At 39.7% G+C, this 14097-nt stretch overlaps 1 protein-coding gene across 3 annotated transcripts in view; it reads left to right on the plus strand.

Annotated features, from left to right (window-relative positions):
- Nucleotides 1-9954, plus strand: part of LOC148010956 (protein CHROMATIN REMODELING 35-like) — a 120303-nt gene extending 110349 nt beyond the window's left edge. For 2 of the 3 annotated variants that reach the window (XM_087671915.1, XM_087671917.1), the window contains exon 6: nucleotides 8399-9954. In XM_087671915.1, coding sequence (XP_087528041.1) covers nucleotides 8399-9491 — 1093 coding nt within the window. In that variant the 3' untranslated portion in view covers nucleotides 9492-9954. The remainder of the gene's footprint in view (nucleotides 1-8398) is intronic. The other variant, XM_087671916.1, reaches the window with a different exon arrangement.
- The last annotated feature ends 4143 nt before the right edge of the window (nucleotides 9955-14097 follow it).

Below are 14097 nucleotides of genomic sequence, written 5' to 3' on the forward strand. Positions count from 1 at the left end.
TACTGCTGCCCTCAAGCGAGCCTTAAACTCATCATCATATTCTTCATCTCCTTGCTGGTCATCAGCATCTTGTGACCCAAAGGGACGCTTAACACCCACATTTTCAGCTTCTTGCCCAAGTTGTGTGCCCTGTCTAGGATCAAACATTGCGTTTCTCCCTTCATCATGTGCATTTTCAGAATTAGAGGCATCATCACTCAATCTCATCTCATTGTATGAAGATATTCTTGTCATCATGCTCATTTGAATACAATTTCAACACCTAAGCAATGCTTCTTACTTCCAATTAGGTGCCACCAATTCAAGAGAGTCAATGGTATCAGAGAAATGAAACCATCAAACCAACATTCCTTTCGAGGAAAGGGTGTTGATGACTTGATTGTGCACTAATTACAACAAACATCAAATGACTAGTAAGCTTTCAAATCAATTTTCCTCGTGGTTTGCTTGGGGATTGGCCTTCAATTTGCTCCTCATAAGACAAAATTTGCCCCAAACTTAGTGTTGGCTGCCTGACCTCTTGAAATTCTCTAAAATCGCCTAATTCTAGGTGCTAAAGTTCAAGTACTAGGCCTTGAATTCTGAGCATGCTTTCCGAGGTGGCTATCAAATCCTAATTCTTGTTGTAAATTAGGGTTCACAGCAAAGAATCTATGAATTCTTCACCTCCAATGGTTGAAATGGATGAGATATGTTGAGATAACTTAAGAGATGGTTGGAGAATGCAGAGGAGAGAGAAAATTTAAACTTCCATTACGGAGAATTGGCTGATCTCTACTACTGCCCTGCTAGAACACCCCTTGAAGCTGTCGTCCACAGCGAGAAGGCTGTCCCCTAGCTGAAAAATCCTCTTCCTAGCTGTCGCCTATTGTCTAGGGTCCCTATGCTATTGTCACTTGGTTGAATGGCTGCTCCTCATGGTTGAGAATACCCTCGATCAACAAGCAATCTGTTTCCACAACCTTCTCCGTGCTACACCACACCAAAATGAATCCTCTCTCCCAACATCCAAATAGCCTCCTTTCATTTGCAGGGGCAAGTTTTGCCAAGTGGTAGCCTTCTAATTGCATTTTCCAACAATTTTCAGCCAAATTAAATTTATTTTTAGAATATTAATTTTGAGAATTAATTTACTTTTTAATTAATGTGAGAATAGAGATGGCCAAACACACTCCCTTATTTTCATATAAGACACTCATATTACACCTCTTTTTTTACGAAGCAAGGATTGAAGTGTGCACAAGAGGGAGAGAAGAGCTCACAAGTACAAGAACAAGTCTTGCTTATTCAATTGCTCATGAAAGTACAACTTGGGTTACTCTCACTTATCAGTTGATGTAGACCCATGGGCTGTTTATATAGCCCTAGTTGGTTAGGGTTAGGGTTTTCCCTTCCCCCCAGGACCATTCACATTCAACTACCCTTATCCCCTCCAACATAAGGAGAGTTCACATGCTTATATTCTCAACACCCCTCCTCAATGACAGGTGGCATTGGATAAAGCATGACGATGCTCCCCCTTAATCCACAATGAGATGCCTTAATAAATCAGGCTACAAAAGATGGTTATAGATAGAGAGTTTACAAGACTCAAAAGAGTCGATCTTCAGTGGATTGGGAGGCAAAGTTAGCCTCCAAGTCTTTAGGTGGTTATGGAACACTGGAACACTTATTGGTGATGTGCCTAGTCTTTTTGCATTTATTGCACTTCATTTTTTCGGGGTACTTCTTCTAGCAATTACTTACAATATATCATTTTTTAATGATAGAAGGAGCACTTTGTAGAAACTGTATGGACTAACACTTGCTCACGGGAAGAAAATACCGAAGTGCCTTCGTTATTGTTCCTCTTCTCTTCATCGAGGCATGACTGGATGATACTTGCCAAAGTTGAATTTGAGATATTAGTAAGGGTAGTAACAAGGGTTGGAAAGACCTTCTTTACAGACTTTAGAAGGATGGCAATGGTATCTTCATCGTGAATTGGTGCTTGAACAGATGCCAGCTGTGCCATGAGCCCCTTCATATGTGAAATAAACTTACTTAGATATTCTCCTTGTTTATACTTCAAGCTAAAAAATTCAATCTTTAGAAAGATCTTGGAGTTCTTTCCTATAGTGCCATAGAGCCTTTCAAGCTCATCCCACTTCTCCTTGGTAGTGGAGAGTTGGTCAGTATGATGAATTAAGGATTCATCCAAATGAAGTATGATGATGGCCTAAGCTCTTTCATCGTCTTCTAGATCAAGGAGATTTGATGGATCAATAACTTTGGTCCCTTTTATGAAGGGCCAGCAGCCCCGTTCCATCATTTTATATTTTACCAGGACTTGCCAGGGATGGAAATCTTTTCCATTAAACTTGAGGATTTGAGGCCTTACATCTGCATAGGCCATGGCCATTATAGGAATGTCTTACCTATTGCCTTAGGCAATGGCAGTGTCTAGTCCTTTATAGGTGGCCAAGTACGAACCAAATAACAGAAATGATAGCCCTACAAATAATAACCAACTTTAAATCTGTAAGGATGAAAAAGGTTGGAAATTATACATATGTAATATCTCAAAGTAAGATTTTGGCGGTTCTATCCTTCGAACAACCCTTGATTTAAGTTTTACTGTTTTCCTAGGTTTCAATAAGATGAACTTTGATTGGACTTCTAGCTCCTCCCCACCATGTGGTTTAGTGTACGAGCATTTGGTTGAGCAAGGTCGATTAATGACTTTGACACTTCGTAAAGATTCCGAGGAGATCTCAATCACATCAATATTCATGTTTCGACATAAGGCAGTAGCACTAATGTCACTAAATGCCTTTTTAGTGCTTAGAAGCACTCATCTCAGATTGAGATGTTTAGGTATTTACCTTGTCAAGATTAGTGAGATACTTGACTGATTGCTAGTGTTGAGAGCAGGCTTGAAGGTGTTCAAAAACAGGAATGCACTTTATAACATATGCTTCAGTGATTAAAATCACTGTTAATGATTTCAGATTGAAAAAAAATGGAAAATGGGAAGCTTGAAGCTTCTTGGCTATGGTTGCGAGAAACCCACAGTTAGGGTTTTGCTGATTGTGGGCAGTAGCGAGGGAATTTCTCTAAACCCTCTAGGGTGTAGATAGCCTTCTTGGGGGCTATGAAGGCTTCATAATAGCTGTCTCCATTGTGCCCTCTATTGGTCGTGGTTCAGCTCGAAGCAAGTTGTTGTCAGAAATTGCGTCGAATTTGCATCTGTTGCAATGCTGCCCTCCACTTCGCCTAATCCCCGCCTTTGATGTGCCATGCTGAATCGCCTTGAGCTGCGAAGAAGATCTCCAAAGGAATCAGGAGCTGAAATGGGCTCCTTTGCTCTCCCCAAGTCCTCCAATAGAGGTGGGTCAAGCTAGCTATGATGGAAAGGAAGGTAAATGAAAAGGCAAAGGTTCTTCTTGTGCACTTAGGTGTGTAAAGAGGCTGAGGGAAGCTGAAGGATCAGAGATGGCTCTGATACCATGTGGAAAATCAAAGTGGAAGCAATGATTGAAGTGTGCACAAGAGGGAGAGAAGAGCTCACAAGTACAAGAACAAGTCTTGCTTATTCAATTGCTCATGAAAGTACAACTTGGGTCACTCTCACTCATCAGTTGATGTAGACCCATGGGCTATTTATATAGCCCTAGCTGGTTAGGGTTGGGTTTCCCCTTCCCCCCAGTACCATTCACACTCAGCTACCCTTATCCCCTCCAGCGTAAGGAGAGTTCACATGCTTACATTCTCAACAGAATCCTCTACATTAACCAAAGCCCAAAAAAAGAGAAAAAAATGTTTTTCTTGTCATTAATTACCAGCTAGTGCTTTTGTAACTCATTGAACACAATGTTCAAATGCTGTCTATGCTTTGCCTCATTCAGATGAAGTAGTATGAGTAGATAGCTAGGAAGGAAAAGGAGAGGCTGATGGTGGGGATGGAGGGGAGTCAATCAAAGATGAAGAACACCAGTCCACATGGACAAAAGTATCGCATCCAAAGATATCAAAGTGGGAATGAAAGGCTTCTTTCCAAAGAAATCCTCGTAGGGAGTCACATTCTGTAATGGTGTTCTGCTCAAATATATTGAACCTTAAAAGATATTTATGTTTCTGCAAACATCTTTCAATCACAAAAGTTGAAGTATGCCTCACTTTTATATTCAAAAAATAAGGCCACACATAATGGCCAAAATCATCAACGATCAACATCAAATACTCGACCCTTTCAATGAAGGCCATGCCCATAGAGTCGCATAGATCAGTGTGATCCAATTCCAGTGGTGTAGAAGGCCTACAAGAGGCAACCTATGGATGGCACTACCTATGCTCCTTGCCCTTCAAATGGCTAGAGCATAGAGTATGAATGGGAGGGAGCCGATGCCAATGTCCATGCAACCAATGACTCATTATTGTATGCTATTCCCGCTACTATCTTTTGCTCAACATAACTATATTTTCAACATCTATTGTTGATATTGTAAGCGCTAAAAGAACCTGAGAATGACCTAGACTCATACATGATGTAACTCCATCCCATAAAGCTCCCTATAGACATAGCCCCTTGCATAAAAAAGAAATCCAAAGGCAAGTCATTGAACTATTGAACAAAGGTTTGATCTAACTTAGCTCTTCACCTTTTGGTGGACCTATACTGTTAAAAGAAGAATAAAACCTTGCGTGTATGCATTGACTCTAGAGCATTAACTAAAGTCATTATCAAGAATAGATACTCTGTTTCTAGTGTATATAACCTACTAGACAAACTAAAGAGAGCCAAAGTTTTCAACTTGATAGATCTTAAGTGTGGGTCTTACCAAATTCGAATGGATTCGGCCGATCTATTCAAGATCACATTCACAACACAACTCAGTCACTGTGAATTTGTTGTTATGCCTTTTGGTATATGAATGCACTAGTCACCTTTGCACGTGTACTAAATAAAGTCTTTTTGGATTGTTAGAGTTCTATTATTATGTTCTTTGATGATATTTTGGTTTTCAGCAAGTCATAGGAAGAACATAGAAAGCACCTCGGCATCATGTTTCATTTGTTGCATAATATTAGGTTCTACAAGTGCTCAACAACATGACAAGGACAAACCTTACTCGCATTTCAAGATCTAAGTCATTGTGCTCTCCTCTTGCAATGCCAAAGCAAGCAAGAAAACCAAACGGCTCAAGAGGATACCAGCATTTGAATTAGTTTTGTTATGCCTTTTGGTATATGAATGCACTAGTCACCTTTGCACATTTAATAAATAAAGCCTTTTTGGATTGTCAGAGTTCTATTATTATGTTCTTTGATGATATTTTGATTTTCAGCAAGTCAAAAGAAGAACATAAAAAGCACCTCCGCATCGTGTTTCATTTGTTGTATAATATTGGGTTCCATAAGCTCTCAACAACATGATATGGATAAAGCTCTTATTCTTTGAAGAGTTTTGACTCTAACCTCGGTTCACTCTCTCTCACCCATTCGCTCACATTTCAAGCTCTAAGTCATTGTGCTCTCCTGTTGCAATGCCACTGCAAGCAAGAAAACCAAATGACTCAAGAGAATACCAGCATGCACTTACCACACCCATTATAGGGTCAATAGGACCAGTCCCCAATTCCTTAGACATTGAATTTTTCACTATCTCTCACCCAGTCGCTCGCATTTCAAGCTCTATGTCGTTGTGCTCTCCTCTTGCATGCCGGTGCAAGGAAGAAAACAAAATGACTCAAGAGGATATCAGCATTTGCTTACACCAAATTTCCATGCAGGTCTACTATTTGACCAAACAATCCTTGTTACATCCCTGGCTATATGTCACTGTTTCCATACATTTTGTATTGCATTCTAAGTTGCATACCACCAGATACATGCCTTTGCAAACCTTGCATTTCAATCTGAAAACAAGCACCATAGTTCCCTTTCATTCCAAAACTGGCCAGAGCACTACCAGCCATATCTTGGAACACGGAACCACCATTGGATGTATGAATAGTTGGCTGTCCAAATTGAGCATTCTGAAAACTAATCCCTTGTGTATGCATACTGGCACCTTGCCTGTGGACTGAATATTGCAATGGAACCTTAATATGTGCATTTGGCATTCCCGGGAGTCTATCAATTGAAAGGCAAAGAGTGGGGCTGCTGCCCATGAGCCTCACCAGCTTGTTTAGACTGTGAATATGCTTTGTCTTTGAAGAACCATGCAAAATTTCAGCGAATTTTGGATGCTGAGGTAGAATATTCAATGTGCCAACTGCTTTGCACAACTTCGTTTCGTCCTAAACACGGTAATTGCATCCCCTACAGTTTTAGTCTCAGAAGGCTCATTAGATGGCGACACATTCACATCTGTAGCCTTTGTAGCATTAGTGGCTTGCCATCCCACTTCTAAGTTCTGTCTGATCATCCAGAGAGCAATGACTGCCTCTCTCGAAGATAGTGAATCCCCACCACTATCATCATCACTGCTAAATATGTGTGGATAGTGTTAGAGGCCCATACATGGAAATATATGAGAAATCAGTTCCATACTTCTTTACAAGGGGTATTTCCTCTTGACCTATCATTTGGCATGTAATTATTAGCAGCATAGGAGAAAAGGGGAAGGGGGGGGGGGGGGGGGGGGGGGCAGCGGGGGTTGGGTGGGTTTGATTAGGGGTTGCACTTGGCATAGTTGGGGGCCAGGGCATAGATGGAAGGCTTAAGTTACAAGGTGGTTTTCAATCCTGCCAAAAAGGCAGGACATAGGTACAGAATACTCCTACTTGAACCAAAGTTATCAAGGTTAATAGAAATTAATCTTTAATGCTTAGATGGCAATATTTGGTCATGAGGTTAATATTAACATGTATTTAGATTTTTGCATCCACATTTTGGGGATCTTTTGCTTAAATTTTTTGTTATTTTATGAAGTATATAGATTGGATGCAATCACTACTGTAACATGTAAGGCCTTATCACAATTGAATGCCCTTACATGTAGAGATTTTATTTTGTCTTCTTGTTCGCATGCTTTTTCAATTGATGCTTTTCCCTTATTTTTCACCTCCTACTTGTACTTACTTTTTACCTATATTACTTCCACATTCTAATCAGAACTCTAATCAGAACATAGTAAATTCAAATAGTAAAAATGTAATGGGTACTTGTATTTATTCCAAAGAATGTAATAGTGCCATATGACTATGAAGTATTACACAAAGTGACTGAAGAGATGAGAGCACATAAGGGAGCTAGATCATCCATGGTAAAAAGACCCGCATCCTTGATGGTGCTAAACTGCCACTGAAGGAGAATATCATGTGAACATAGTATCTGTTCACATGATATTTTCTTCCCTTTATTTCTCACTCTGTATATATGGTAGGACTATTGCCCGTCTTTTGGCTCTTGTTCTTCAAGGGTTATTAGAAAATAGATGCTTCACTTGGCTATTGTCACCACTTAGGGACGCATGATCAGACCAAAATATCTACATCAAATCAGAATGTCTCATTTATAGATTTTATCAAAAGAAAGTCGATCAAGTTGAGTTGATGCATTTTTGCGAAAATCCGTAGGGCCAGACTACCATGACCACTTTTGGGACGCATGATTGGACAAATCCAATACAAGATTTCAGTGCATAAATCCTTTTGTTTTTTTGGGTCTAAGAAATTAACGAAAGATATGGTTGAGCTTCAAATGTAGATTTTGTAACCTCTTGTCTTGAATGCCAGACTCCAATTTTTTGCATTGTGACTAAGAAAACTCAAAAGAAATGACCAGCTTTAATTGCATATAGAGTCAAATTTAACCACTTTGAAACACCTGATCAGAATAGACTGATCTTTAGCTATTTGTAGAATTTGTTAACTTAACCAAATTGAAACAGACTATCAGATAAAACTATCCATTCTGAAACACCCCACAGACAAATCTATTAATTCATCTTACTCCTTGTGTCAAGAAAACTTGGAGAAGTCGCTTACTCAGCTTTAAATATATGTAGACTGAGGTAGAGTAACCTTTTCTATACAGCATCAACGACAAGGTATATATCAGATAGTTTAACCATTCTATATGGTATCAAAGACAACAAGGTCTGTTCATGACTTTCAATGTATTTCAGTATGGTGGGGTTCTCAGTATCTACATGAAAAGCAGAGATAAATGAGATTTTCTTATGGTGACTCACCTAGTTCAGACTCATTGTGCCTAGTATCAAAGACAAGGTGTGTGATCACTTTGAATTGTCTTGTATATGATTGCAATGCATAAGGTGTGTCTGTCTAAATGGTTTGGTAAAACGAGCAAAACTCTAATATCTCACAAAAATTAACTGTTGTCCTAGGTCAATAATTGAATGTGTCGATTGACTCCCTATTTTTGCCACATTTGGGTTGGTAAATTTCAGATCTCATAGCAAAGACAGATCGGTGTGGGATTCTTTTCAAGACTTCCAAAATCGACAGGACAGCATAAAGAGTGCCGAAGAAGCTGAAGCAAGAGCAAGAAAAGCATTCATGGAAAGGATAGGATGCAAGTTACAAAAAGATTCGTGCTCGGAAGATCATGAATTCAAGAGTAGCCGGAAAAGGTTCAGAGACATGACAGACTCGTTTATTCATCGTTATTCTGGTGACGTGTTGAATGCACTCCCAGGGATACATGATTTTACAATCATATTAAATGTTTCTTCCCTTCAAGAGCAGATTTTAGAACAATTGAAAAAAAATTGTGATGCAAGCTCTATAGAGAAAGAGCTAATCGAGACTGCTATAGGCATTCACCCTTCTCTTATTTCAGAATTCAAATTTACAAAGAAGTACCAAACTATTGACTTCACACAATTGCATGACCTAAGGAGAGATCCTTGGCATGGGACCAAGGTACAATTTATAATGCTTTTAGCAGATTGTTGCCAATCATATGGTGAGAAATTACTCATTTTTAGCCAGCACACTATGCCATTAACTTTTTTGCAAGAAATTCTACAGGAGAAGTTCAAAGTTTTTTTAATTCAGGGATCCTTGACCATGGAAGAGAGACAAAAGGTTATTGACACCTTCAATGCTGACACAAAAGATACAATGATTATATTAGCCTCCATCAAAGCATGTGGGGAAGGCATCAGTCTCACAGGAGCATCTAGAGTGGTTTTTCTGGACATGCTTTGGAATCCTTCCAGTACAAAACAAGCTATAAGTAGGGCATTTCGGCTAGGGCAGCAGAAAGTCGTGTATGTCTATCGACTAATTGCAAAAAGAAAGATGGAGCAAGAGAAGTACAGGAGGATTCTGAAGAAAGACTGGCTGTCAAGAGCTATTTTTACTTTGGAACATGCTGCTGAAGATGGCCCAAAGGCACAGTCCACCAATATAAGAGGTGAAGATTTCATGCTTGATGAAGTCCTCAACCGAGATACAAACAAAAATATTTTGAATGTATTTAAGCATGATGCTTTTCTAGAAAAGGGGAAGCTTTTCGGAGGTTTTGAATTGTCATAAGCTAGATTGGCATAGACCTGCTGATAGTCTTTTGGACGTTTTGGATTGTCATAAGCTAGTTAGCCAAGTTCAAGAAAATCGCTCTTTTGGTCCCAAAGGTGATGGCCTAACAGTTAACACTTGGGCTCATAACCATGAGGTTGTGGGCACAAGTCTTGCTAGGTGCATCACTTGGTTGGACACTTACATATGTATAATGTGTTCGTGTAAGTCTGGGCTCTTGCCCTCTTGAACACTTGGTTGGTCCTCCTCCTTGGTAGGGCCACACCAAGGAGGATGGTCCCAGTGTGATCAAGCTGGATTGTTCATTTGGCCTGCGAGCAATCGTATATGCGCATAGGAATGCTGGTGTGACTCCTGGCTGCTCTTTTGGCTAATATTGGAGGGAAACCACCCCCATTGTGGGCATTCAGCCGTGTCTTGTCTCAGAAAAACAAAAAAATAGAAAATAAACAATCTCACTTCTGCTTTTGGTTAATCACTATATTTGGTAGAGCATACATAAGTCTTTTATCAGGGTTTTTCATCACAAGATTTCCCTTTCACATGTTTACCCTGTCTTCTTTTAGTAAGGTAGCAGGACATATCATTGATACCAAAACTTCCCAGTCAAAAGTAATGATGAAAGTATGTCTTATGAAGTAAGATTTGGAAATGAATCAGAGAATGTGCGATGTCAGTAATGGGCTGATCATAGGTCCTTGATCTAGCGTTAGGCTCTTAAATGGTGGCCTGGATTCAAGCCATTTGTTGGGATGTCACTGAGGGTCTTATGTAGTCACTACGGCTCAGCAGGTCTAAGAGAGACATGCTCCTATCGTAGATACAGCAGTGGACTGGCCTATGCATGCTGAATTACAGATTCTTCTAGTATTTCCTGAGCTTCTCATTAAACAGCCCTTTGATGGAGTATGGTCAACAAATAAATGCATGCTGAGCCTGTGGAATGCCCAGACACCAGTCTGCCTGGAGTGTTGCATGGGCTTCTAATTTGGGGGTTATATTGGTATCAGTTTCTGTATTATTATTATTGCTTTTGCTATTCGTAGGAGTTTGGAGGGTCGAAATTGTACTAGACTTGAAGGCATGTTACCCACTCAATGATAGAATTCTGTGATGCGCAGGTTTTATCTTCTGGTATTGAATTCACTAATGCAATCATTTCTGTTTCTGAACAAAGTTATGACAAATTTGGGATGATTTGCAGCAACATTTGCAAAAAGCTGGCCTTTAGAATGCTTATGGGCGAAATTTGGGAAATCACTGGCTAGTGTATCTAGTCGCAAAGCTTGGCCTCCTGAAAAATGTTTCTATCTATGCATCTAATCTTTGGAGGGGAGTTATGGGCATTGGGGTTGTCTTACCTGACATGAAAAATTGGCTGATTACAAGCACTTGACATGAAATCTTGGTCGCTTCTCAGCTCTGCTTTTCCCATTGATTGCAGAAAAACTTTTTCGCAATCTCTGGTTTGGACACAATTTTTAATATGATAGCATCGCACATTGTATGTTGCTCGCACAATGTTGATGCAGAGAATGAGCAGCTGAATGATACATACTTATGGACTCCTCTATACTAGTATGCCAACTACTATTGCAACGTCCATAGGGCACAATGTCCCTGCATATCTACAATGTGTATTGCCCATAGTTCCATGCTTCTCATAGAATTGGCATTGCTGGTGGTTAGAGGTTTTTGTTGTTGGTTTGCCATGCCCTTGAATCTCTGAGGAAGGCTTTGTTGTTTTTGACAACATCACAAAAGTTTAATCAAGGTGGAGGTTGGGCACTAAATTGATGACAAAAAATCTATTCCTTTTCAAGTTAGTTCTTACTAGAAGTCAATCATTGAATAGTTGGGGACAACTTCAATATGATGAAAACTTTGAAGAATAGGAGAGGTAGATATGCAAAGACAAGAGGAGGAGATCAGGCTACTTAAGAGGAGCTTTTATTCTAAATCAATGGTCAAGACCCATGGGTCACAACAAAGTTTGGTAGATCTACAAGCTCACTTCTTTGGGAGAGATAGGCAGCAAGAGCTAGGACCTTTTCTAGTATCGATTGATTTCATGTGGATTGGGCTTGATTGGCGATAGGGCTAGCCTAATAGACATCACATCTAGCACTTGAATCATTCCCTTATTTAGCTACTTTTTGAGTGAATCGGAGGACCCCACTCCAATGTTTGGATTCTAGAGCACCTATTCTATGATGATTTTAGAGAGGCAATTGCATAGATTTTTTGACCTAAACTCCACTTGTTGGACAAGGATCTAGAGACTTGTGTGAGAGCCCGCAAGAAATCAATTCCTTCTAAACAAGCTTTGTCCAAGAGTATAGCATCTTGGACATCTTTATATTTTGAGAGTCCATTACACTTGCACATTTTAGGAAACAAGATCTCATTCAACTCTTGTACTTTGAGAAGGCTTATGATTGTGGATCAAGAGTCTTCAAAGGGTACAATGCTAAGGATGGGATTCCCGAAGTTGTGGATTAGGGGAAAATGACCTCTTTATTCCTCAATGCACAAACTAACTCATGATCAATGAGACTAGAGGAGGGAGATTCAACATCCAAAGGTCAGAGAGATTGATTGTCCATTATTTTCCTTTTTGTTCGTATTTGTAGGAAAGGCCATGAGCTCCTTGAGAGAGATATATAGGTATCAGGTTACCCATCCTTGAGCAAGAGATTCTTGATGTGGAGTTTGTTGACGACACATTAGTCTATCTAGATGGGGATGAGAGAAACTTTAGGTTTGTTGTACAAGTCATGGAGATATTTACAAAGCAACAAATGCCTTAACTCATTGTTAAAAGTCCTATGGACTTTGGGTATGCAATACTAGGTGGTTGGAATAGTGACTGCATAAGGATTTGACCTTGGTTCTTCATGGAACTACAATAGGATATCTATGATGCAGAGTGGGGATTGACATGATCCCAAAGCAATAGTTGGCACATATTCTTTTAAGCATTAAATTGATGCTCCTTTGTTGGAGCTCATGCAAGCTCTCACTAGTTAGGAGAATTGTGGTCGCCAACCAAGTTTTTGTAACCATGTGAGACATCACTTCCTATAGGGTATATCCTCCCAGTCATGTAGTGGACGTGTGAAGCTAGAGCAAAGATGGCTTGGCATGTCACTATATTGCCAAATCCACAAAAAGATTGGGAATCATAGACCCAAATAGCCAAATCGTAGGCTAAGCTCATTGTTGGGTCTTTTTTTCAATGAGGAGCCTTGGAAGAGACTTCTAATGGATAGGCTTCCATTGATCACACCTTCACAAGGACCATGGCAACCTAGCATTTACTAGATTTTTTAGGAGACCAAGACTAGAGGCTTAGGATGAGCTATGAGATCAATTTTGCAAATGTTATTAGCAAAGCATGGAGATGTGCATCATCTAGCCTTCATCAACTACCATTGACTATAGCAAAGAGAAGAGGCAATTTGTTCTCGTCAATCACTATTTGAGATGAGAGTGAAGCAACACTCTTAAACAAAGGGGTTGCTTTTCTTGGAGGAGGTTCCCTATACAAGTTGCTACCTTGATAGGAGACTTGTTTTGTATTTCAAGAGACTCACAAGGTAAAGATTATAAGATCTCAAGGTAAAGATTATAGGGTCTCAAGGAAGCGAGAGCTATGATTGAGATAGTAACTAAGGGAATTCTTTCAAATTGATGAACTAATACAAACACTTACGGTCTCTTCTCTAGAGGGGATATCCTTCTAGCAATCATGGTGACTAATAGAGATAACACATTCACTTTTATGGAGAAGGATGGTTAGCTTCAATAAGGGGACTTATGTTAACCCTCACTAGCAGAACAGTCAAGTACCACCGCATAGTCAATGTTCGCAGTCATACAAATAATTGCATTGTAAAATTATTTTGAGAGCCGAGTGTAGCACCTGTGCAAGTTGTAATGTTTTGTCGAGAAGAAAGACCCGCAATTTGGTAAGGGTGCAAGTGCTAGCTTTCATTCACTTTTATGATAGTCGGTGTAATCTAAATGCATATGCATAAACAAAAGAAGATTGGCCAAGAGCTAAATAAGAGAGACAAGTGTCCAACTTAAGTGAAAGCCTAAACTCAAAATGCCATGTATAAAAATCAGAAAGTGAATGGATAAGCTCATTCTTGTGGTGTGTAAACTTGAGAGCATGCTTTTTCTTCTTGCTTTTATTGTATTTACGTGTGCTCCCTCTTGAGAGTGAGGGAGAGTGTGAGTGTGAGAGAGTGTGTGAGGAGGGACTTAAGAGGTAAAGCTTCTTTCTTGCATATGCTATTATCTTGTTCCCTTCTTGGGTGAGAGGCAGATTAGAGGAGAGATCAGGTTGTCTTTCTTCTTTTTCTTTACATTTTCTCTCGTGTATTGAGTACTTGTGGATTGGATTGGAAGCAATGGAGTACACGACCAAGCCTTCACTTCATGGCATTGAGGAGAAGGTAAGGCATGAGTTCACTACCCCCTCATTGACTCATTCATTATTGTTTTCATGTGATTTGGAAGAAGAATGGGTGAAATTATGAGTGTGGAGGATGTGTAGGCTATGTCAGAGGTAGCTATTGCAAAATCGAATGAAGCG

The sequence above is a fragment of the Lygodium microphyllum genome, chromosome 29, assembly GCF_053477565.2.
Source record: "Lygodium microphyllum isolate KBCC chromosome 29, Lygodium_microphyllum_v1.1.10, whole genome shotgun sequence".
NCBI classification, from domain to species: Eukaryota; Viridiplantae; Streptophyta; class Polypodiopsida; order Schizaeales; family Lygodiaceae; genus Lygodium; species Lygodium microphyllum.